Source organism: Hyperolius riggenbachi, chromosome 4 (assembly GCF_040937935.1).
Source record: "Hyperolius riggenbachi isolate aHypRig1 chromosome 4, aHypRig1.pri, whole genome shotgun sequence".
Classification (NCBI taxonomy): Eukaryota; Metazoa; Chordata; class Amphibia; order Anura; family Hyperoliidae; genus Hyperolius; species Hyperolius riggenbachi.
This window is the reverse complement of record NC_090649.1, coordinates 43,399,431-43,424,182: the sequence shown is the minus strand read 5'-3', so window position 1 is coordinate 43,424,182 and position 24,752 is coordinate 43,399,431. Positions and strand designations below refer to the sequence as shown.

General features: G+C 45.1%; 1 protein-coding gene across 1 annotated transcript in view; it reads left to right on the top strand.

Moving 5' to 3' along the window:
• The window catches only part of LOC137504632 (uncharacterized), a 237,658-nt gene that overhangs the window by 176,093 nt on the left and 36,813 nt on the right, over positions 1-24,752 (top strand). The window contains exon 11 of the mRNA XM_068233212.1: positions 20,704-20,740. Coding sequence (XP_068089313.1) covers positions 20,704-20,740 — 37 coding nt within the window. The remainder of the gene's footprint in view (positions 1-20,703; positions 20,741-24,752) is intronic.

The window sequence follows — 24,752 nt, the reverse complement described above, 5'->3', positions numbered from 1 at the left end:
TCTCTCTCATAGGGAAGAATTAGTTAGGCTCCTGTAGGCTTGTTAGCTTGCTCCTTGCTGATTCTTAGAAAATAGAACCCCACAACAGCTCTTTTGAGAGCTAATCTTGTTCTTGTGATCTATATTTTTTTTTCTGTGTGTCCCACTGACACTTGTGTTGCATAGACAGCCTTGATAATCCATACTGTGTGTGTGCCACTGCCAGGCCGAGCACATTCAATGACTACCTGTGTGTGTGACAGGTGCACATTGTAATACCCAGTACTGCATATACCTACTACCTGCTGTTGTTCACAGTGCACCTACCTACCTACTTGAGCGCACGCAGTGTGATATACCACTCCGTGCATACCTGTTAACTGCACCTGTGTGACTGACTGCACATTGTATTAGTCAAGCCAGTGCATACCTTTTACTTCATCCCCTCCAATATGGAAAAACAAAAGGCAGAGGCAGGCCACCTCGAACGTCTTTTCGAGGTCACGCTGTCGTGATTTTGTGCGGCCCGCGACCAAAGTACAGTGTTCAGAAGAAGGCACGTGCCATCAACCCCCAATATTGTCAGGACATAGTTGACTAATTCACACAGAACACCTTATCTTTCTCAGCTTCCGCATGGAAGCGTGACATATCTTCCTCCTCCTGCTCTAATTCTGGCACCCAACTTAACACTCAGCCGCCACCACCAAAGTGCCATCACCCCAGGGCTCAGCGGTGTGGACCTTTTTTTGTGTGTCTGCCTCAGATGAGAGCGATGCCATCTGTACTCTCTACCACCAAAAATTGAGCCGTGGAAAGACCAAGACCCGCGTAGGGACAACTACCTTACGAAGGCACATGATTACAAAGCACAAACTGCAATGGGATGACCACCTGAGGGAAAGCAGCACACAAAAGCAAATCCACACACCGCAGTGGAAGATATGCAATTATTTCTCAAAAAAGGCGATACCCAAACTGTACCGTGATGTTGAAAGACAAGTGGTGTCATCTCTGGCACACAGCGTTGGGTCAAGGGACCATCTGACCATGTGGTCTGCAAAGCACGGTCAGGCCTGCCCAAAGACTAAGTCAGTCCCCACACACAGCATCTCTGCCTGCACGCCGTGTGACTGCCTGCCCCAATACTAAGTCGCTCCCCACACAGCATTTCTGCCTGCAGGCCGCTTGACTGCCTTCTCCACCAACACCAACAGGGTCCAGGACTCCAGGCGGATTCCTGAATTTTTCTGGTGCTATACTAATTTTTCTGGTGCGTGTACATGCCTGCCTAATTTTTCTGGCTGCACTGCGGCTGCAACAACAAAACAAAAGGCATGTACATGTGCCAATTCCCCTTCGTGATCATTACCTTGCTGCGGTGAAGAGGCTTGCGTATCACAATGAAGCAATGACCGCCTGCAATATAAGTGTCAAGTGCCAAGTACCCTAGGTACACCACTGCTGAAGGTGCTGCTGCTACGACTTAGGAAACCCAAATATAAACTCCAACATTAGCACCTCATCCCCCCAGAAGATCTGCAAACATTAGTTTGTGTCTTCATTACATCCTGAATGGACTATTGTAATGCTCTCTACACCGGCCTTCTAAACAAGGACTTGTCCCACCTACAGCTGAGCTGATACAGAACACTGCTACCAGACTGTTAACCAACCCTGCCACTGCCACATAACACCAGTCCTGCACTCCCTTCACTGTCTACCTTATAACATGGAGTATGCTATTCTGGATTGGCCTACTGACATTTAAATCTCTACACTACTACAGTATAGATAGATGTCCCCAATGTCCCCAGCCTTGATTACTCACCTTCCTAGGTCTAGCGTGGAGCAACTTTTCCCACCTCAGCTCTGCCGGGCAGCCAGCCTTACACTGCCGTTAAGTTCCGGGTACTGACACTAGAGGCAGTGCGAGGCTGGAAGCCTGGCAGAGCGGAGGGGGAGTGCCGATCACTGGAGAAACATCAGGAGAGGTGAGTGTATTATTTTCTTCCTCTTCAGCCACCGCTGTGCTTCTGTGATCGCTACAATAAGCCATAGTGATCACGTGATCAGGAGCCAATCGCCATGGCTCCTGATCAGTGAGGGGAGATGTCAGCTGTCATATGACAGCTAATTCGCCCCCATTGGGTGTGCGTGATAACATCAGGAGTGGCAGGACTTCAGGGACATTACGTCCTATCAGCCACGAGACACACACAGCCACGCAGAGAACGTAATTGTAACCTCCTTAGTCCCAAAGGGGTTTAGGCTCTAAAATGTGTTGATGATGTGCTGTCCTGATAATCCTGTTTGCAGTAGAGGAGCTTCTGAGAGCTCGTGTGAGAGCTCTTGATAACCATGTGATACTCTGCCAGCTGAATACAGCCTGATTAGTAGCAGAAATGTTTACTAACTTCTCTGCCGGGAGCAGAAAAGCAGGAACAAGTTCAGATGAGTTTAGTTTGATAGTGTTATGTAACCACGGTCAACAAGCGAAGCAGGGACGTTGCTAGCCCCAAAGATCAGTGGCACATGCTCTGGATTAATTCTGGGCTACCCCGGATGTCCCCCAGACAGAGTCAGCTGTGGTACCTCAATGGTGGGCATGCTGGTAGATAAAGTGCATCAGCGATAGAGATGGCCCGAACGGTTCACATGCAAACGTATTCCTGCAAACATTGGTGGTTCACGGTAAACCGTGAACTATATGCGAGTTTGACCCGCCCCCGATATTACAGCATTAGGCTCAACTTTGACCCTCTACATCACAGTCAGCAGACACATGGTAGGCAACCAGGCTACACTCCCTCCTGGAGCCCCCCCCACCCCTCCTCCCTTATATAAGGCAGCTGCATCGTCCATTATCCTCACTTGGTGTGGCTGCAGTAATCAGAGAAGGGAGAGGTTCCTGTAGAGACATAGGGGAAGCTTAGTTATTGATGTGGGTGGGTGATCATCAGATTGCCCGCAAGGGGCAGATTGCCCGCAAGGGGCAGGTTAGGGGCTGATTGATGGGTGGCAGTGACAGGGGGTGATTGATGGGTGGCAGTGACAGGGGGTGATTGATGGGTGATTGACAGGTGATTGACAGGTGATTGACAGGTAATCAGGGGGGATAGATGCATACAGTACACAGGGGGGGCGGGGTCTGGGGGGGGGTCTGGGAGAATATGAGGGGTGGGTGGGGTGATCAGGAGGGGGCAGGGGGCAGGGGGGTGTAAAAAAAAAATAGCGTTGACAGATAGTGACAGGGAGTGATTGATGGGTGATTAGGGGGGTGATTGGGTGTAAACATGGGTCTGGAGGGTGGGCAGGGGGGGTCCTGAGGGGTGCTGTGGGTGATCTGGGGCGGGGGGGGGGGGGGGAATCAGTGTGCTTGGTGCAGACTAGGGTGGCTGCAGCCTGCCCTGGTGGTCCCTCGGACACTGGGACCACCAGGGCAGGAGGCAGCCTGTATAATACACTTTGTAAACATTACAAAGTGTATTATACACTTTGTATGCAGCGATCGTCTATTTAACATCCCGCCGGCGCTTCCGTATGGCCGGCGGGATGTTGCGGCGGGTGAGCGGCGACAGGCGAAGGATCGCGTCACGGATGACGCGATCGCTCCGCCCATGCCCCTACAAGGACCTCCGCCATTTGTCTATACGGCGGTCCTTGCGGGGTCCACTTCCCGGCCGCCATTTGTCAATACGGTGGTTGGGAAGTGGTTAAGAGAGTGGGGATGCAGTCGCAAAACAGCACAAAGGAGCTTTTTCTCAAAAGCTTGGACGCTGGTGAGGCTTCAAAAAATACAACCATGGATAAGCATGTACCCAGATCATCTGAGCAGCCAGCTAATCAATGAAGGTTTTTCAGTTGGTTTTAAGTTACCTGTTTTTGTTGGCCAGGGTTGTGCTAAAGTACCAAATTTAAAATCAGTCAATGCGCATCCACAAGTGGCATTTAATAAAATCGTGAAAGAGTTGGTTGCAGGTCGGGTGGTGGGCCCGTTTGATGACCCACCATTTAAAGACTTTAGGTTATCACCTTTGGGTGTTGTCCCCCAAAAAAACACAAAAGAATTTAGATTGATACATCACTTATCGTATCCTAAGGATGGTTCTTTAAATGATAGCATTGACAAATAGGTAGCATCAGTGTCGTATCTAACTTTTGATAGGATGCTGGATGTGATTAGAAAATTTGGTAATAACGCACTCCTGGCTAAGGCGGATATCCAGTCAGCTTTCCGCTTGTTGCCTATTTGCCCAGATGCCTTCAGCTCCTTAGGTTTTGCCTTTGATAACCAATTTTTCTATGATAAATGACTCCCAATGGGGTGCACATTATCTTTTACTTTGAAACATTTTCAAAATTTTTGGAATGGACAGTAAGACAAAAATCGCAAGAGGGCGCAGTGGTCCATTACCTTGACGACTTTATGTTTATTGGTCCAGGTGATTCCCAGATATGCCAGGCGCTGCTGCAGGTCTTTTGCGATACAATGGAGGAGTTTGATGTGCCGCTAGCGCATCAGAAGCCGGTTGGTCCGTGTACAACAATGGAATTTCTTGGTATTACTGTGGACACTGTCCGTATAGAGTTTAGACTCCCGAAGTTGAAAGTTGCTGTGCTAAAACAAATGTTGAATGGCATGCTGCAAAGGAGAAAAGCTACAGTCAAAGAAATACAGTCTCTACTAGGTCACTTGGCCTTCGCCTCTCGAATAATGCCTATGGGCAGGGTTTTTTTCGAGGAGGTTGGCTGCCATTATAGCGGGCTTGAAGTCCCCTGGCTGGCATGTATCTTTAGACCGTGAAATAAAAAAGGATTTGTTAGTGTGGCACAGTTTTCTGTTAAATTACAATGGTAGATCTTTATGGCAAAGTGAATTTGTTCTGGATGAGAATATGGAGCTGTTTACTGATGCTGCTGGTGCCATTGGCTATGGTGCTTTCTGGCAAGGAGCTTGGTCAGCTGAAAAGTGGCCACAATCTTAGATAGATGGTGGTGTCACAAAAAATATTTTGTTACTAGAATTATTTCCTGTGGTAGTAGCATTGACCATTTGGGGTAAGAACTTTGAGAATAGACGAATCCTGTTGCAGACTGACAACAGGGGAGTAATGTTCGCAATTAATTGCTTATCTTCTAAATCAGCTATGGTAGTGAAATTGTTAAGACATCTGGTGCTGTTGTGTCTGAAACTAAATGTATGGCTAAAAGCAACATTTTTACCTGGTAAACTGAATGTAATTGCAGATTCATTGTCTCAACAGCAATGGGGTACTTTCCGATCGGTAGCAGTAAATGCGGAAAAAGAGGGAGTGAGGTGCCCAGAACATCTTTGGAGAATCATTTGGTCATGATCGCTGATTTAGGGAAAAAGTCGGTTGCCCCACGGACTTGGCAGGATTACAACAGTGCTTGGTCAGCTTGGGGCAAATTCTCAGATGAGTATGATGCATCTGCATTATCTGATTCAAGTGAATTATTTCTCATATTTATTTGTCATTTAATACAACAGGGTTATTCTGTGGCTAAAGTGTCAAAAACCTTGGCAGGGATCTCATTTTTTAGAAGGCTAGTGCAGGCACCTGGTCATAACACCTATCCAGTGGTTAAGCAGGTGCTTAAAGGTTTTGTTAAAGGTGCTAGTCAGCCTGATAATAGGAGACCAATTTCTTTTGATCTGCTGAAAGAGTTGGTAGGATCACTTAGTGTGGTTTGTGTGGATTGTTATGAGGTATCTTTGTTTAAAACTGCTTTTGTTTTGGCCTTTTTTGGGGCTCTTAGAATTTTTGAAATGGTTGCTCGCACTAAGTCTTCATCTTCCCCTCTGGGAGCTAGCAATGTGCGTGTTATAGATGACAGGCTGGGTCTGTTTATACGTCGCTCCAAGATGGATCAGAAGGGGGTAGGGACTTGGTTGTCTATTGCAGCGTTGGATAGTGAAGATTGCTGTCCAGTTAGGACAGTGCTATCATTCATGAGTGTTCGGCTTCAGTCTAATTCCTTTCTGGTTCATAGGGATGGATCGGCTTTATCGGCTTTCCAGTTTTGTTCGGTTTTTAGGAGGTGCCTGGTTCATCTGGGTTTGGGAGATATGCAGTTCTCGTCCCATCCCTTCAAAATAGGAGCCGCATCTGAGGCAGCTAGGCACGGTCTTCCTGATGAGATTGTCCAACGTATTGGTCGTTGGGAATCTAATAGATTCAGGTTATACGTGAGACCCACCTCACCTGTTTATTCGTTAATGTCTTGCAGGTAAAATAATCATATGGATTGTAGGACATTCTTTTGTATATTGGGCCCAGAGGAGGGCTAGGAACAGGCCGTACTCAGAAAACCTTCTGCTAAACAAGGACGAAGCTCAAATATTTTGGCTGGGCATTCACGGTCTTCGGTGGGGAAACCTCGGTTCAGCCATTTATAAGAAATTACATGGTTGGCCGGTTCTTGACCTCCTTTTGATTCACCTAGGTGGAAATGATATTGCGAAATATAGGACAGTGGAGTTTTTGAATCGGATAAGGACGGATTTATACGATCTGGCGAGGAATTTACCAAATACAAAGTTAATATTCTCAGAAGTAATCCCAAGGCTGTCATGGTCCCTTTATACAGGGATCTAAAGTTTATGAATAAGATCCGGAAGAGGATTAACCGAGCATTGGAAAAATTCCTTCGATTGGGGGCATTTCATTTCGTCATGTGGAATTAGAAGGAGGTGAACCAGGCCTCTTTAGAATTGATAAGGTTCATGTATCATGTATAGGTGTGAGGATCCGCTCGGCTGCCTGCGCAGGCAGGCAGCTTTTTAACCACTGTTCAGGTCTGCATTCTGCAGGTCTCTGGAAGAGAGACCTTTTGTCAGTTTTGCAGCTTGCTGCTGCTGAGGAATTTGCATACGTTGGTCATGCAAATTTCCCAGCCACATCCTCTGGAGGTTTGTACTATAAATACCATGTGATATCACAGACCTGGGCTGGTCATAAGGGTTAGTCCTGTGAAACACTCCTGGAGTGTCAGCCTTGCTCATTGTTTGAAGATTAGCCTAGAGTAATTCCTGGGACTTCACTAGGCAGGTTCCCTAGTGCAGTTAGGATTGCATATCTGTTTTGTTTGTCTGTTGCGATTGTCCTGTCCCAGCGGTGGTTGACAGGAAGTCGTTCTGATCTTTGTTCTTGGAGTATAGCTGGAGCAGCGGTTGCTACCAGCTATCTCATCTGATCTGTCTTGCCTGGATCGCACTCGCCTTGCGCTAGTGCTGTGGATCCGTCTGATCTCCATCTCTCTTTCTATACTTGGATCGCACTTGCTCTGGCGGAAAGAGCAGTGGATCCAGCTCGCTCTGTTTCTATAGTTGGATCGCACTCGCTCTGGCAGAAAGAGCAGTGGATCGTATCTCTCACTTATCCCTGTTTTTGTGTATCTGTCTTGTCTGCTACGAATGCTTGCTGGAGGCTCGGTGAGGTAACCGTTAAGCAAGCGCTCGCGTCCTCTGTTTCATGTTTGTCTGTCGGTGGTTAGTAAGGCGTGCTTGTCTCTGTTGTGCTTCTCACGCGGAGACCGTGCAGAAAACGCGTTCGCTGTTGCGAATGAGTGCGGTGTTCGCGTTTAGTTAGCGTTTGTTATTTTCCTTATCTTCTCATTGTATGATTTGCTGTGCCTTTGCTACTCTCGTGCTCTGCCTTGCTGTAGCCTTGTGTCACCTCTGGCAATCGCCTCTCTCGCGATTGCGTTCCTACATCATATCTGCTGTTGTGTGTGCACCATCGCGGGTTGGCGACTAGATTGGGGCACATACATACATTCTATCCCTGTGCTCATTCTCTTTCGCAATCGCTTCTCTTGCGATTGCGTTCTCACTCGGTTTCCTCTGTTGTGTGTCCGCCGTCGCAGGTTGGCGGCTAGATTGCTGGACATACATACATTCCTCATCTGTGCTTATTCGGTCTTGTGTCGCTGTTAGCAACCGCCATCTCTGGCGATTGTCTTCTCACTTTATCTTCCCGGTTGTGTGTTCATCGTCGCATGGTGGCGACTAGATTGATGGACACACATACCCTCTGTCGCTTTGATCTCTCTCTTTCAGGGCTATCTTGCCCTGCGTTTCTTCCCTTCGTGCAATTCCTGTCTGGCGTCTGTGGCAGGGCAGAGGAGCTGTTCCTCTGCACTCCACAGCTCCACCTGCCGACAGGAATTTCCCTCTACAGGTGCGTTGCACCTTTTGCTGGGTTCCCGCAAATTATACACTTGTGGAGGATTTCCGCAGTGTCAGCGCACGTCCTGTGCGCTGACCATGGAGAGAACTCCACAACCGTTACAATAGGTTTAGACATATTCAATATGAACTTGAATACGGCTATTGAAAAGGCCGCGGTTGTGGGATTGGGGCCAGCCTAGAGGCAAGGCTGGCTGTTGGAAATGGCACCCAGGTTTGGGTGGTCATTTGTGCTATCTGAAGAAAATTACTGATTTGTTATTACAATGTAGTTCATTTAATTGATAGTTTTGATTAAAGATTTAATATTTGATTTTGATTATAATAAAGAGACTCTTGGAATTTAAACCCCAATAAAAATGACCGCTGCCTTAATCCACTTTTGGTTGTTGTCTTTATTGTAGTTAAGAGGGGTTACTGGGCAAATACATTCCCATGCAAATTCTCACACAGCTGAATGGTAATCAAGCAATGTTGTTGATTGAAAGCTGCAAGCTGACTGTGAATGGAAAGGACTCTCATTACAAAATGCATGCCAAATTATGCAACCACATGCATGTAAGAAATCCACAGCTGTCTGGCTGCAGTTCAACTGCTAACTGATAACATCCTGAGCTACTCTGAACTGCAGAGTGACTGCAGATGGCAATAGAGACTCATTGCGAATGCAATCAAAACTAAGCAACCAAATGCAGGCAGAAAAACTGCTCGGCTGCAGCTCCACTGCAACCAACAGGAGGGATCCTTATACCAGTGCATTATTATTTCACTGTATTCTGATAGTACTATTGCATTTCTCTGTGTGTGACACTCCACAGCCCACTGACATCCAGACCTGGCCAGAAACCGTCTTTGTAGGTTATAAAATTCGCCTGCCCATTGAAGTCTATGGCGGTTAGCCAGATTCGCATGTTCGCGAACATTTGCAGAATTTCGTGTTCGCCGTTCGTGAACGGAAAATTCCATGTTTGCAACATCTTTAGTCACCACTGTAGCAGGAGGTGTGTGTGTGTGTGTGTGTGTGTGCGTGCGTGCGTGCGTGCGCGTGTGTGTGTGTGTCGCGATCACTCGAAAACTGCTTGACCGATTTGAACGAAACTTGGTATACAGATCCCTTACTACCTGGGATGACATGTTCTGGGGGTCTCGCGGCCCCCCTGCACACCTGGGCGGAGCAAAAACAGCAAATCAGATTTCACCCATTCAAGTCAATAGAAAAAATGTAAAAGGCTGCCATTCTCAGAGTAATCAAGCCAGAGTCCCCACACTTGGCACAGTTGGTCACTTGGTGACCGAGGTTACAAATCCAGGAAAAGCGTGCGGAGCATAAGACAGCCAATCAAAATTCAGCCATTCATTTTAAATGGGAAAATGTAAACTGCAGCCATTCTTACACTGTTAATCGCAGGGTTCTCAAACTTGCCACACTTGGTCACTGGGTGAATAAGATAAAGATTTAGGAAAGTGGGTGGAGCCTACAACAGCCAATCAAAATTCACCTATTGCGTTTAAAGGGGAATATTTAAACTGCTGCCATTCTTACACTGTTTATGGCAGAGGCTTCAGACTTGCTGCAGTCAGTCATTGGATGACTGGGGTCCAAATTCACTAAAGGGGCAGGGCCACAAACAGCCAGTTAGATTTCTTTGCTGGATAAACTGCTTCCATTCACACATTTTTGATGCCAAGAACCTGAAAGCTCACAAAATTGGTCATTGAGTGACTGTGTGACAAGGTTACACAAAGTGGGCGGAGCCAAAAACAAACTTTACTGTGAAAATATAAAGTGCAGCCATTCTTATTCTGTTAATGACAGGGTTGTCAAATTTTGCTCAGTTGGTCATTGGGTGAATGAGATTAAGATTGTGGAAAGTGGGTGGAGCCTACAACAGGCAATCAAAATTCAACTTTTGGTTTTCAAAGGGAATATTTAAACTGCTACCATTCTTATACTGTTAATAGCAGATGCCTCAACCCTGGTACAGTTAGTCACTGGGTGACTGGGGTTCAAATTCAGAAAGGGGCGGAGCCACAAACAGCCAATCAGATATACAAAGTATTGATACCAAGGACCCCAAAGCTGATAAACTTGGTAATTGAGTGACTATATGTCAAGGTTACAAAAAGTGGGCGGTGCCAGAAATTTAATTTTTTACATGGCAGGGTTCCCAAACTTGACACAATTGGCCACTGGGTGCCTGGGATTATTATTCAGAAATGTGGGTGGAGCCTACAACAGCCAATCAAAATTCACCTATTGATTTTCATGGGGAATATTTACACTGTTAATGGCAGAGGCCTCAAACCTGATACAGTCAGAAATTGGGTGACTGGGGACCAAATTCACTAAAGGGGGTGGAGCCACAAACAGCCAATCATATTTGTTACATTGATTTCAGCCATTCTGTTATTGGCAGGGTTCTCAAACGTGACACAGTTGGCCACTGGGTGACTTGGATTAATATTCAGGAAAGTGGGTGGAGCGTACAGCAGCCAATCAAAATTCATCTTTTGATTTTCAAGGGGAATATTTACATTGCTGCCATTCTTGCACTGTTAATGGCACAGATTAATATACAGATAAGTGGCTGGAGCCTAAAAAAAACCCAATTAGAATTCACCAGTTGATTTTCAAGGAATATTAAAATTGCTGCCATTCTTGGACTGTTAATGGCACAAGCCTCAAACATGATACAGTTGGTCATTGGGTCACTGGGGTTCAAATTCAGAAAAGGGGATAGAGCAGGCATGGGCAAACTTGGCCCTCCAGCTGTTGAGGAACTACAAGTCCCACAATGCATTGCAGGAGTCTGACAGCCACAGTCATGACTCATAAAGGCAAATGCATTGTGGGATTTGTAGTTCCTTAACAGCTGGAGGGCCAAGTTTGCCTATACCTGGGATAGAGCCACAAACAGCCAATCAGATGTGTTTCATTTCACTGGGAAAATACAAATTATTGATGCCAAGAACCCAAAGCTCACAAACATGGTCATTGAGTGACTGTGTGTCCAGGTTAGAAAAAATGGGCGGAGCCAAAACCAAATTTCACTGGGAAAATGTAAACTGCAGCCCTTCTTCACTGTTAATGGCAGGGATCTCAAACTTTGCCAAGATGGTCACTGGGTGACTAAGATTAATATGCAGGGAAGTGGGTGGAGCCTATCATAGCCAATCACAATTCACCTGTTGATTTTCAAGAGGAATATTTAAATCGCTGCCATTTTTACACTGGTAATAGCAGATGCCTTAAACCTGCTATAGTTGGTTATTGGGTGACTGGGATTCAAATGTCGGAGAGGGGCGCAGCCACAAACAGCCAATCTGATTTGTTTAATTTCTATGGGAATATACAAATTATTGATGCCAAAGACCCCAAAGCTCACAAACTTGGTCATTGAGTGTTCGGGCATTAGGGTTAGAAAAAGTGGGCGGAGCCAAAACTGGTCAAATACATACACGGGCAGGCAGTTCCAGGTGATTAGTGGGCGGAGACAAATACAAACTTCACTGGAAAAAATGTATACTGCAGCCATTCTTACACTGTTAATGGCAGGGTTCTCAAACTTTGCACAGTTGGTCATTGGGTGACTGGGTTTGATATTCAGAAAAGTGGGTGGAGCCTACAAAAGTGAATCAAACTTCACCTATTGCTTCTCAAGGAGAATATTTAATTGCTGCCATTCTTGCACTGTTAATGGCACAGGCCTCAAACCTGCTACAGTTGGTCATTGGGTGACTGGGGTCAAATTCAGGAAAGGGGGTGGAGCCACAAACAGCCAATCACATTTTTTTCATTTCAATGCAAATGATTGATTCCAAAGACCGCAAAGCTCACAAACTTGGTCATTGAGTAATTGTGTGTTAGGGTTAGAAAAAGTGGGTGGAGCCAACACCAGCCAAATACATTCCCGGGCAACGCCGGGCAATCAGCTAGTAAAGTAATAATATGCAGCAAAACGTAGCAAGGTTTTGGAGAAGAAACTCCTTTATGATTCTGTTCTGATTAACCACTTCACCACTGAGGGGTTTTACCCCCTGACCACCAGAGCAATTTTCACCTTTCAGCGCTCCTTCCATTCATTCGTCTATAACTTTATTATTACTTATCCCAATGAAATGAACTATATCTTGTTTTTTTCGCCACCAATTAGGCTTTCTTTAGGTGGGACATTATGCCAAGAATTATTTTATTCTAAATGTGTTTTAATGGGGAAATAGGAAAAAATGTGGGAAAAAAATATTATTTTTCAGTTTTCGGCCATTATAGTTTTTAAATAAAGCATGCTACTGTAATTAAAACCCATGAAATGTATTAACCCATTTGTCCCGGTTATAAAACCATTTAAATTATGTCCCTATCACAATGTTTGGCGACAATATTTTATTTGGAAATAAAGGTGCATTTTTTTCAGTTTTGCATCCATCCCTAATTACAAGCCCGCAGTTTATAAAGTAACAGTGTTATACCCTCTTGACATAAATATTTAAAAAGTTCAGTCCCTAAGGTAACTATTTATGTTTTTTTTTTTTATTGTATTTTTTTTTTTTTAATTACAAAAAAAAAATAAAAATTGGGGAGTGTGGGAGGTAATGAGTTAATTTATTGTGTAAATGTAATGTTTGTATATGTAAAATGCTTTTAGGGTGTAGTTTACTATTTGGCCACAAGATGGCCACAGAGTGTTTGTTTACATGCGACCTGTAAGCGTCCGGAAGGACGCTTACAGGAAGCAGTAGGAGGCTGGGAGACTCACAATGATCTCGCTGTTTCTGAAAGAAGCAGCAGATCATTGTGGGGGCTTAGATCAACGAACGGGAATGGATTTTCCCGTTCATTGATCTCCGGGCGAGCGGGCGGCGGCGTGCACGAGTGGCGGGTGCGCGCGCACGAGCGGCGGGAGCGCGGACAGCGGCGGTAGCGCAGAAGGTACGGATTTCTCCGTCCCTGGTTTTTTAGGAGGGAAAAAAGGGGCGGAGAAATCCGTACGCGTGGGGGTAAAGTGGTTAAGGTTGCTGTAATATGTATTGCTTACTGCAGACAGCTGAGTAAGGAGTTTCTAATTTGAAATGTTGTTACATTATGAAGCATATTATTATGTTATAAAAAAAAAGCAAGCGATTAAGATGAAGGTGCTGCTTCCCTGAATTAGGAAACCCAAATTTAAAAAGCAACCCTAGCACCTCATTAACACCCCCCCCCCTTCCCCAGTATATCTACCAAGTCCAAGTCCTTTTTTGGAATGCTGGTGCAGAGACCATTGCAGTAGTCCAGTCGGGATGTTTTGAAGACATGGGCCTTGATTCACTAACCGGCGCTAAGCCGGTTAGTGTGCCTTATCACTTAGTGGGCACAGACTACAGCACTAACCTTATCTGAGGTTAGTGTGCCTTATCTGAGGTTAGTGTGCCTTATCTGAGGTTAGTGTGCCTTATTTGAGTTAGTGAGCCTTATCTGAGGTTAGTGTGCCTTATCTGAGGTTAGTGTGCCTTATCTGAGGTAAGTGCGCCTTATCTGAGGTAAGTGCGCCTTATCTGAGGTTAGTGTGCCTTATCTGAGGTAAGTGCGCCTTATCTGAGGTTAGTGTGCCTTATCTGAGGTTAGTGTGCCTTATCTGAGTTAGTGTGTCTTATCTGAGGTTAGTGTGCCTTATCTGAGGTTAGTGTGTCTTATCTGAGTTAGTGTGCCTTATCTGAGGTCAGTGTGCCTTATCTGAGGTTAGTGCGCCTTATCTGAGTTAGTGTGCCTTATCTGAGGTTAGTGTGCCTTATCTGAGGTTAGAGTGTCTTATCTGAGTTAGTGTGCCTTATCTGAGGTTAGTGTGCCTTATCTGAGTTAGTGTGTCTTATCTGAGGTTAGTGTGCCTTATCTGAGTTAGTGTGTCTTATCTGAGGTCAGTGTGCCTTATCTGAGGTTAGTGTGCCTTATTTGAACTAGTGCCCCTTAAGTAGCTTTGTGCACACTAAAAGATGCACAAAGCTACATCGCGAACAACAACGATAACGTCGCACCCGCTATACTGTATATGATGCAACCATAAGGTTGCATGGGATGCGACCAGATCGGCGCATTACGCTGTGCGCGCTATGCACGGTGCAGTGCGTGGAATAGCTTTGTGCATCTTTTAGTGTGCACACAGCTACTTAAGAGGCACTAACCTCAGATAAGGCACACTAACCTCAGATAAGGCACACTAACTCAGATAAGGCACACTAACCTCGGATAAGGCACACTAACCTCAGATAAGGCACACTAACCTCAGATAAGGCACACTAACTCAGATAAGGCACACTAACCTCAGATAAGGCACACTAACCTCAGATAAGGCACACTAACCTCAGATAAGGCACACTAACTTAGATAAGGCACACTAACCTCAGATAAGGCACACTAACCTCAGATAAGGCACACTAACTCAGATAAGGCACACTAACCTCAAATAAGGCACACTAACCTCAGATAAGGCACACTAACCTCAGATAAGGCACACTAACCTCAGATAAGGCACACTAACTCAGATAAGGCACACTAACCTCAAATAAGGCACACTAACCTCAGATAAGGCACACTAACCTCAGATAAGGCACACTAACTCAGATAAGGCACACTAACCTCAGATAAGGCACACTAACTCAGATAAGGCACACTAACCTCAGATAAGGCACACTAACCTCAGATAAGGCACACTAACTCAGATAAGGCACACTAACTTAGATAAGAAAAGCAAAAGTTTGCTATTCGGGTTGGAATGCGCTTGAGATGTCTCCTAGTGCATCACTGCTGAATACATGCAAATTAACCATTGTACCCTTAGAAGCTAAACACACCTCCAGAACCGCTGGAGGAGTGTTCTGGAGGTGTGTTTAGCTTCTAAGGGTAGAATGGTTAATTTGCATATATTCAGCAGTGATGCCCTGGCAGAAATCTCAAGCTCACTCCAACCTGAATTATCACAAATTCTTTCTGTTTTAAGAAAGCAAACTTTTGTTTTTCTTAACATCTTAGTAAAGGGGCATTTAAAGGACCATTGTAGTCCCTTACACACTCCAATGAGTTCTGGGTCACCATGAGCTTGCTGGTTAGTCTGTATAACTCAGATAAGGCACACTAACCTCAGATAAGGCACACGAACTCATGCTGGGTACACACGTTGCGATTTCCCGCTCGATCCGCGGGATTGATTGGATCGATTTGATTATTTCCAGCATGTTCGATCGGGTTTTTATGGATACAGCCGTCGATTTTGCATACTTAATATGCAAAATCGACGGCTGTATCCACCGAAACCTGATCGAACATGTTGGAAATAATCAAATCGACACAATCGATCCCACGGATCGAGTGGAAAATCACAATGTGTGTACCCAGCATTAGATAAGGCACACTAACCTTAGATAAGGCACATGTTAAGAGTGATGGAATTACCTCTGTAGCGGAGAGAGCTCCCATGCCTGACGTCACCGCAGATTCCGCCGTGTCATCCCAGCCAGGCAGAGCAGGCCTTTCCAGAGTCCATCAAAGTAGGGCAGCGCTCGAGCGCACCAGGACACAGGACCTTTATGCTTTGAGGAGGCGGGTCAGCTGTCCAGCCGGTCAGATGACCGGGCGGGGATGACTTTTACCACTGATTGGCTGGAATCTGCTGGGCGGAACTTGTGAATGCTCTGTCTATATTTAAGGCTTTAACTGTCAGTGCTTCTTTGTCTGCTGTTGCGAATACTTTGTGTTAGCGCTCCGACCTTTGATAGCTGTAATCAGTAGCATTCAATACCATTGTATATTTATTTGTCTTTGAACCTTGCCTGAATTTCTGACTATTCTTTTGCCTTCTGATTCTGTACTTTGCCAATCTGATCTGTTGCCGATTTCCAGCCTGAACCTTGACCCTGATTTTGCCTCCTGATTCTGTACCTTGCCTATCCGACCTGTTGCCGACCTCGGCTTGTATTTGACTACGATTTTGCTTAACGATTCTGTACTGATGCTGACCGACCCGTTGCCGACCTTGCCTGAATGACCACTCTACTAGTGATAGTCCCTACAGCCAAGGGCTATCACATAGGAGTACTCCTGTGTTACTGTGCACCTAATACACGTGTGATCACACTCTAATTAAAGTACTGACGTTTGTGCTAGTGAGCTGTCACTGGTGAGCTTTCCGCTGATCTAACATCAGTATATTACTGTTTGCTCCAACCATTATATATCTGTATTATTTGATGATTCTGCAGATCATCAAATAATCAGATAACTGTGTTTAGCTGACACTACTGATTGTTACAGCACACTAACCTCCGATAAGGTTAGCGCTGTAGTTTCTGCCCACTAAGTGATAAGGCACACTAACCGGCTTAGCGCCGGTTAGTGAATCAAAGCCCATGTGTGAGGAAACGCGGAAAAGCCGCCGCAAGTGCTCAGAGTGAGGCGGCTGTTTCCGCGTCCAACATGGCGGCACAACGTGAAGAAACCGCCGCATGCCGCATGGGCAGAGCGGTGGAGTCCGCGTTGGATGCGACGGATTGCGCGCATAGCAATACTACTGACATTGTGGTTGGACGCGGGGAAGCCGCCGCTTGCTTGGAGAGCAGTGCGGCGGCCCCCGTGCCCGAATCAGTGGATACATTGCAAAACATGTCTGGTGTGGCTGGGACTGCTAGTCCACACAGGTTCAGAAGGACGCGTGCGCGCGCTGAGAGGCAGAGCTTATGTGACAGCCAGAGAAGAGTCAGCTGATCAAGCTGGTCAGCTGACATTTTCACCACCTTCCATTGGTCCAGCACTTAGGGGTGGCGCTGGAGAGCACTATAGTATATATACTGGGTGCTGGTCATTTCTCTGGTGTCTGGCTTTGCGATCACTACGTGGTAGCACTCAGACCTTGTCTGTTTCTGTGTTTTAGCATAGTTTCCAAAGGTGTTGATGATCAAGGAGCTCACACCTTAGCATTAGGAATATTGAACTGTATTATTTGTTATGACCTTTTGCCTGCCTGACTATTCCTCTGAACTCTGATTCTGTACCTTGCTATTTCTGAAATCCTGTTGCCAAACCCTGCTCGTTCCTGGACTCTGTATTTGCCTCCTGATTCTGTACCTTGCTATTCTGATACTCCGTTGCCAAACCCTGCCTGTTCATTGGATTCCGTATCTGTCTCCTAAATCTGTACCTTATCTGTCTGTGTGTTAACGACCTGGCTTGCCTGACCTCGAGAACTGGCCTTAACTGTTAGAGGCAGTTCCCAGACCTGTTAGTGACACCCTCTCACTGGTGTCACTCACGCTCTGTCCTTCCTACTCTCAGCCTAGCCCCTCCTCCGGGAGAGTCTGGGCCAACGGAAGGAACATACTTCTGTGCAGTACTCCTTACTGCTTCTGTACCTCCTCCTGAGGTGCAGTACTCAAAGTATTACTGTTGCACCAACACTCGCATATCTCAGGTGTCCAGAGGTTAGTAGATATATCTGATTATCGGTGATACTGCAGATCATCAATAATCGGGTAATTCTGTATTCTCGGTGATACTGCAGTTCACCGGTAATCAGACCCTCTCCGTGTTACACCGATCGTTACACCATGTCTTCAATACATCCCAACTGGACTACTGCAATGCTCTCTACACCAGCTTTCCAAAAAAGGACTTGTCCCGCCTACAGCTGATACAGAATACTGCTGTTTTTAATTTAAGGGGCGGTTGCGGACGGCCCTCCCCGACATTGGCCACGCTTGGGGGGGTCGCCTGCGCCCTCCAGCCTCCTCCTCTGGGGTGCCGATGTGGTCTCCGGGCAGTGAGAAAGCTTGGGGCCCTGCGCCCCCCCCCCCCCCCGGTTGTATGGGGGCATTGGGAAGCCTCCCCGTGGCGCTCCTGGATAGTGCTAATGAAACATGAACTAATTCCCGCAGGGCAACCGCTTTGCCGTGTTGGTTTTTGACCCTGCATAGTTTGGCATGCGAAAGCAAATGCATTTTTGCATGAGCATTGCCTCATGACTAGCCAATAAGGCCAAATTTGCAAAGCCAGATAATTCAGGTGTTCACTTGGTGTTTAACCTCCCTGGCGTACTTATTTCCCGTATACTCATACAGTTATCATATTTGCTTTTGTGTATAAGTCATATTGTCTGTTTACAAATTACGAGTTTCCATAGTGTAGTTTATCTTACCCTGAAACCTGCCATTGCATTTTTTTTCAAACTGCTTTTTTATTATATACTAGCGGACCCGCGGGGTAGCATATGCCGCACAAGAGGGTAGCGGGCAAGAAGGGGGTATTGGGCACAATGGCGGGGAGGGGGGTCGGACCCCCTCCTCCACCTGGGTCCCCCATCTGCGCTCCCCCTCCAGCTTAAGTTCAGAAGCAGCCGCCGCTATTAGTAAGAGGCAGCGGGTGGGGATGACTCACCTCTTCTGCGTTCCAGCGTGCGTTCCACTATCGTCACTTCCTGCAATGCCGCCCACTGGTATGGGGGGGCTTCGGGGGGAAGGGGAGCCAAGCCTTTCCCTCCTCCCCCCCCCCGAAGGGGCTCTTCCCCACCTTCAGTGCCCCAGGAGGAGGTGGGGGCGACGACTCCCTAGGGGGGGTTCATGGTGGCATCTGGGAGTCCCCTTTAAGAAGGGGACCCCGGGTGCCCACCCTCCTCCCAGGAGAAATGAGTATAGGGGTACAAAGTACCCCTTACCCATTTCCACAAAGGGTTAAATGAAATAAAAACACAACCACGAGAAAAGTATTTTATTATTCTAAATTAACCATAAATACTTACCTGTACAATTAAAAAAAAAATTCCCACGCCAATATCCTCGGTAAACGATCCAACGAATACAGGATCCTCTTATCTTACAATCTTCAATTAACTTGAGGAAGATCTCCGACGCCTCCCACATAGCAGAGAATGCCGGCTCCTGCTGTCTCTTCCCACCTCCTCACCTGTCACCCTCACCTAGGCTGGCACCTGGTGCACCGGGTGCCAGCCTAGGTGAGCGTGACAGGTGAAAGCAGGTGGGGAGAGACAGCAGGAGCCGGCAGCTATACGTCCTGCTCAGGATGCATTCTAAGCTATACTAACGGTTCATGAATCACCTGGTTCTTTTTAATTAATCTGTTCTTTTTTTAATGAATCGACTCTTTGTTCTTTGAAACGTTAAAATCGATTTTCTTAAAAAAGTATAAGGTCTTTTTGAATTTTTTTTCCCTCTTGTAGTCAAAATCAGAATCTTTATTTTCGCCAAGCATGACTGGGTCGTGCCCGGAATTGGGCTTGGCACGTACAGGGTACTGATACAGATACAAGTACAGATACATGATTGAACATGCCGTCAGAAGAAGCAAAAAGTCACTGCCCTCCTCTACATACCCTGCAAATTTGGTGGTTTTGCTATGTAAGGGGACTTTGCTATTAACCCCTAAAGTTGGCGGGCATTAAAGTCTATGGGCGAACCGAACTTTTTTGAAAAAAAGTTCCTGGTTCACTGCGAACGCGAACCACCCAAAGTTCCCCTGGAACCGTTCGGGCCATCTCTAACGTTTACCAGAGAATCACAACGCATGAATGCATTCTGATGAATGGAATTGCAATCACGCCTGGGAAAATTGGAGAAACACATTGCCATGTATCACAGTAGCAGGGATGCTGTTTCGGATTCTGCGGGATTCAAATTTTTGCATTTCCGCCTGAAAATCAACATTTTTTGATCGGAAGTCGGAAAATGGAAATCTGCGGTAATCTGATTTATGACAACTCTGTCATTTTAGCCCAATCACAGAATTAAGAAGCATTGGATCAATCAGAGAATGCCAAATTTTTCAGCTAAAAATTGGATTACTGCGGCAATCTTGATTTTCCAATTCTCTGATTTTTATTTTTTGTTGTTGTTGTCATTTTTCATTTTTTGCATTCTCCGATGCAAAACAAAGCAAATCAAATATTCCTTAGAAAATGGAAAACTGTGAATAAAAAAAAAAACAAAAAACAAAAAAAACCAGAGAACTTGAAAATGTCAAAATGAAAATTGTAAAAACGTAAAATCGGAAAAACGGGTAATCGGAAATCAGAAAAACAGAAAAATCAAAAATTGGCACTGGCAGAAACGGTAATTTATGCACCATCGGAAATGGCCATTTGCGGCCATCCCTCCACCTGAGTTGACCACAGCGTCAGATGGAAACGAGGCCTCCCAACAGACAAACATTCCCTAGTGATGCACCTGCCAGCAGTAAAGATGTTGCCACTTATGATAAAGTTAGAAATGTGAATCAAGGTGAGGAAAGAGTTTACAACGGACAAACCTTGCTTAAATAATTTATAAATGTATGCTGTAAAATATGAGCAATTTTAATCATTAGGTTACATTCAGAAAAGTTCCTCTTTAGTTATAGAAATAGACTCGGTTGCTCTCACAGTGCGGTATTGTGAACGTTGATACTTGAGCTACGCAGGAACTGGTTTCACCGGACAATGGTTTAATTATTCTCCCAGACGTGTACAGCCTGGTAATGTTCTGTGCCAACTCAGAAGAGAAAACACTGTAATACTGCAGACACTGCTCTAAGTAAGTAGGTTTTTTTTATACTGTAATGCTTATATACACATTAGAGACTAAAGACAACTTGTAGTGTGATCAGGAGTATCAAGAGCAACTCTGGTAATGTCATTTGTCATGTTGTGTTATCTGCGTCTTATGTTTACCAAGAGCCTGGATATCTCAGTCAGAACACCAGACTTTCAAGCTGTGGATCCAAAATTCAAGTCCCTGTGCATGTGATGCTTTGTGTGTCATTTACTGAACAACACTCATAAGCCTCCTTTTTACCACATCACTGACCCAGAGTGTATAGCATTTAAGGCATTCTGAACAAATTGACTGTGTTTATTGCATGTGTGTGTCCTGAAAGGAAGGGTGTATTGAGGCTACTATATTTATTTCCTTTTAAACAATGCTAGTTGCCTGGCAGGCCTGCTGATCCTCCATGCATCAATAGTGTCTGAATCACACACCTGAAACAAGCACAGGCAAACAAATCCAGTAAGACCTCTACTCCTGGGTTTTCCCTTTTAAAAAACACCAGTTGCCTGACTCTCCTGCTGATCCTGTGTCTCTAATACTTCTAGCCACAGCCCCTCAACAAGCATGCAGATCAGGTGATCAGGCTGAAGTCAGACTGGATTAGCTGCATGCTTGTTTCAGGTGTGTGATTTGGCCACTACTACTGCCAAATAGATCAGCAGGACTGACAGGCAACTGGTATTGTTTAAAAAGAAACATCCACATCCCTCTCAGTTAAAGTATACCCAAAATTAAAAATACACGATTCAGAAATAAAATCTATTTTTTAACTTATAATAATAAATAGCAGCTTTTTTTTCAGCTGACCTATATAGATGACCTAATCTTTATATGGAGGGGTTCTCCCAACTTAATTCCATCATTCCTAAATTACCTCAACACCAACTCGGCCGGCCTACAGTTCACCTCCCACTCAGACTCATCCTCTATAGAATTTCTAGATCTTATTCTTTACACAGATTCATCCCACATCAAAACCAAAACTTTCTTCAAACCCGTAGACGCCAACAACTACATTCATTATAACAGTTTCCACCACCGCCCCATGGACAAAAAATACCCCATATAGCCAATACAAGAGGATCTACCGTAATTGCACTGCTATACAACAATACAAGACCCAGTCCAAAATTCTTACCAAGAAGTTTACCGATAAATATCCCAGGAAATTATTACAAGATGCACACCATAAAGCAACAACCAACAACCCACCACAACCCAAAGCCAAAACACAGTTTACAGATATGCCCAGATTCATTACTAAGTTCAGTGCCCAACACCAGTCCATCCGTAACATCCTTAATAACAGATGGGAAATTCTCCTCCAAGACCCCCAATTACAATCCATCATCCCACCCAGACCTACCATCACATACAGGCGCGCCCCCAATCTTAGCAGTATACTGGCCCCAAGCAAACTCCGTCAGATACCATCAGGTACTAAACACAAACCCGGCACTAACACACCGGGCAGCTTCCCCTGTAAACACAAAAAATGCCTAGCCTGCCAATTCGTCATAAACACTCCGTCCTTCAGTTCACATGTTACCAAAACCGAATACCACATCAGAGAAACCATTACTTGTGAAACCAAGTACCTCATCTACGTCATTATGTGCCCGTGTAGGCTGCAGTATGTGGGCAGAACCACCCAACAAGCATGAAGTAGAATAGGACAACACAAAAGAAACATAATAAACAAATACCCCTGCACAGTGTTTCGCGTCACTTTTTCACCCACCACAAAAGCGACCCCACACTCTTCCGCATCACGTTTATCGAATCTATTCAACACAGCCGTTCCGACTCCTTTGACTCGCTCAAGAAACGGGAAATGTTTTAGATTCAAATACTCAAGACCCTAACTCCAGGGGGCCTAAATGAAGTACTTGAAAAAATCTATTAACCCACTTTACCAGCAGTAATTTTTCTCTTTTTAATCTTGTCCTCTCTTTTTAAACATTGTACGTATATATCCAAAGAAAAAGATATATGTCAATTTTTGTCCTGTTTTATCTTTTATCTCTTATCTTTTGTTTTTGACCAGTTCATATGTTCGTAACTTATGCTTTTATACAATACGTGTTATAATTTATGTTTTTATATATATATATATATATATATATATATATATATATATATATATATATATATATATATATACATAACTTCTTGTTTATATATGTACATGACATTTTTACTCTATTTTATGCTTATTTTGGTCCTACATAACAATCTGTGTGCAAATGACTTGGTATATTGTGAGTTCCGCACTCACACCACCAGGGGGCAATAGTATATCCCTGGTACTTACTGTTATCCTATCTACATCATTATATATCATCTTGTGTTTTCTAACTTGTTACACATTTATTCTTGCAACAAATTTACTCTAGATGTCGTTGTAAATATTGATTTTATTTTTTATTTTTATTGTTGTGAAATGTTAGGAAATACCTGATAAAATTTGCCTAGTGGCTGTTTTTTCCCACAAAATATGGCGGCGTCATGACCCCTCGCACCCACGTGCATGCGCACATCATCACCCAGGCCCCATTTGTCCTCCATAACCAACACGAGCCACAAACTCACAATACGCATGCGCAGTTCCCTATGCGGCGTTACGTACGCGTCACGCCGCCCACACGCACGGCGTGACATCCGCGTCATGCCGCTCTCCAACCCGCCCGCATACCGGGTCCTCTCTCACACTCTACGATCCCATTCGCCGTCACTCCCTTCCATTACCCATCTCCCGCCCACAACACACGCTGATTGGTGGAAAATCGGCTCACTACTCACGCCCCCGCCCCCCCCTCCTTCCCTCGCTCCTGACCCGGTAATCAAACTGATCCATCTACCTCATTATCCAATGTGTCTCCCTATATAAAGCCCACACGCAGGCACCACAGCACAGAGGTGCCAAGCTATCGCTTGACTCAGAGCTGGTAAGTGCTAACCATCATTTGTTGCCCTCACTCTTCCTTAACTATTGATTGCTGCAATTTGTATCACTTGCTCCTCAGTACCTTGATGTTTACTCGAGCCAGCGTTAACTATGATATATATCTCTTGTTGCCCCTACTCCTCCGAAAACTGTTCCTGTTACAGTTTGCACCAATTGTTCTCTATATCTTGATTTTCACTCTTGCTATTAGTCACCCGGCACACATCTTTAATACCTGTCCCTAGTAGAGCTATTTTCGCTCACCCCCGCTTGTCACCAGTACCATCACACCACATTGGTCATCTCCTTATACCCATCCATCACTAGGTCCTCAACACCCACACTCCTTCACGCACAATTCTGCCCCCCATACCATTTACCACACCGATTCTACATATACCATTATACCATTATAGTAGTCCATATATTATGCACCAAAATAACAAGTGTTCTCATGCCTCCTTACTCATGCCACACCTTATATTTATATACAGCTCCCTGATATGTTTTACATTTCTGTCATTTCTAGTGAGATACTCCGATTGTTCATTGTCTGATGAAGCGGGATGTTGCCCGTGAAACGCGTTGCACATTTATGTAGGAGTATGTGAATAAACTATTTTTCTACAATCAACAGCAATTTGGTCTGTTTGTGTGTGGACGGTCCACCACCACCACCTAAACCGTTTTAAACATTTTATCTTATTTTATCCTATTGGCGCCTCTGTATCTTTGCACATAAAGTTGTCCACCCTTGGTGGAAGGGTGACACACCCTCCTTTCTTCCATCTACAGAGAGCAACATCTTAGTCCTGAGTGAGGACAGGCCTAATCTCCCCACCTACATATACAGTGGTTGCCTTAGAGCAACCCAGGTTTGTAAGTATAATACTTACGATTTATATTTCCTCCATTTATACATAATATACTACACTATATTAGGCTCTCGGTCTCCATTTCTTACGGGCTGCTACTGATGATGTCACAGGGGAGGTGATCTCAGCTTGTGTGAGATTTCACATAGGCGACGCCCCTATGAGGGAGGGTAGC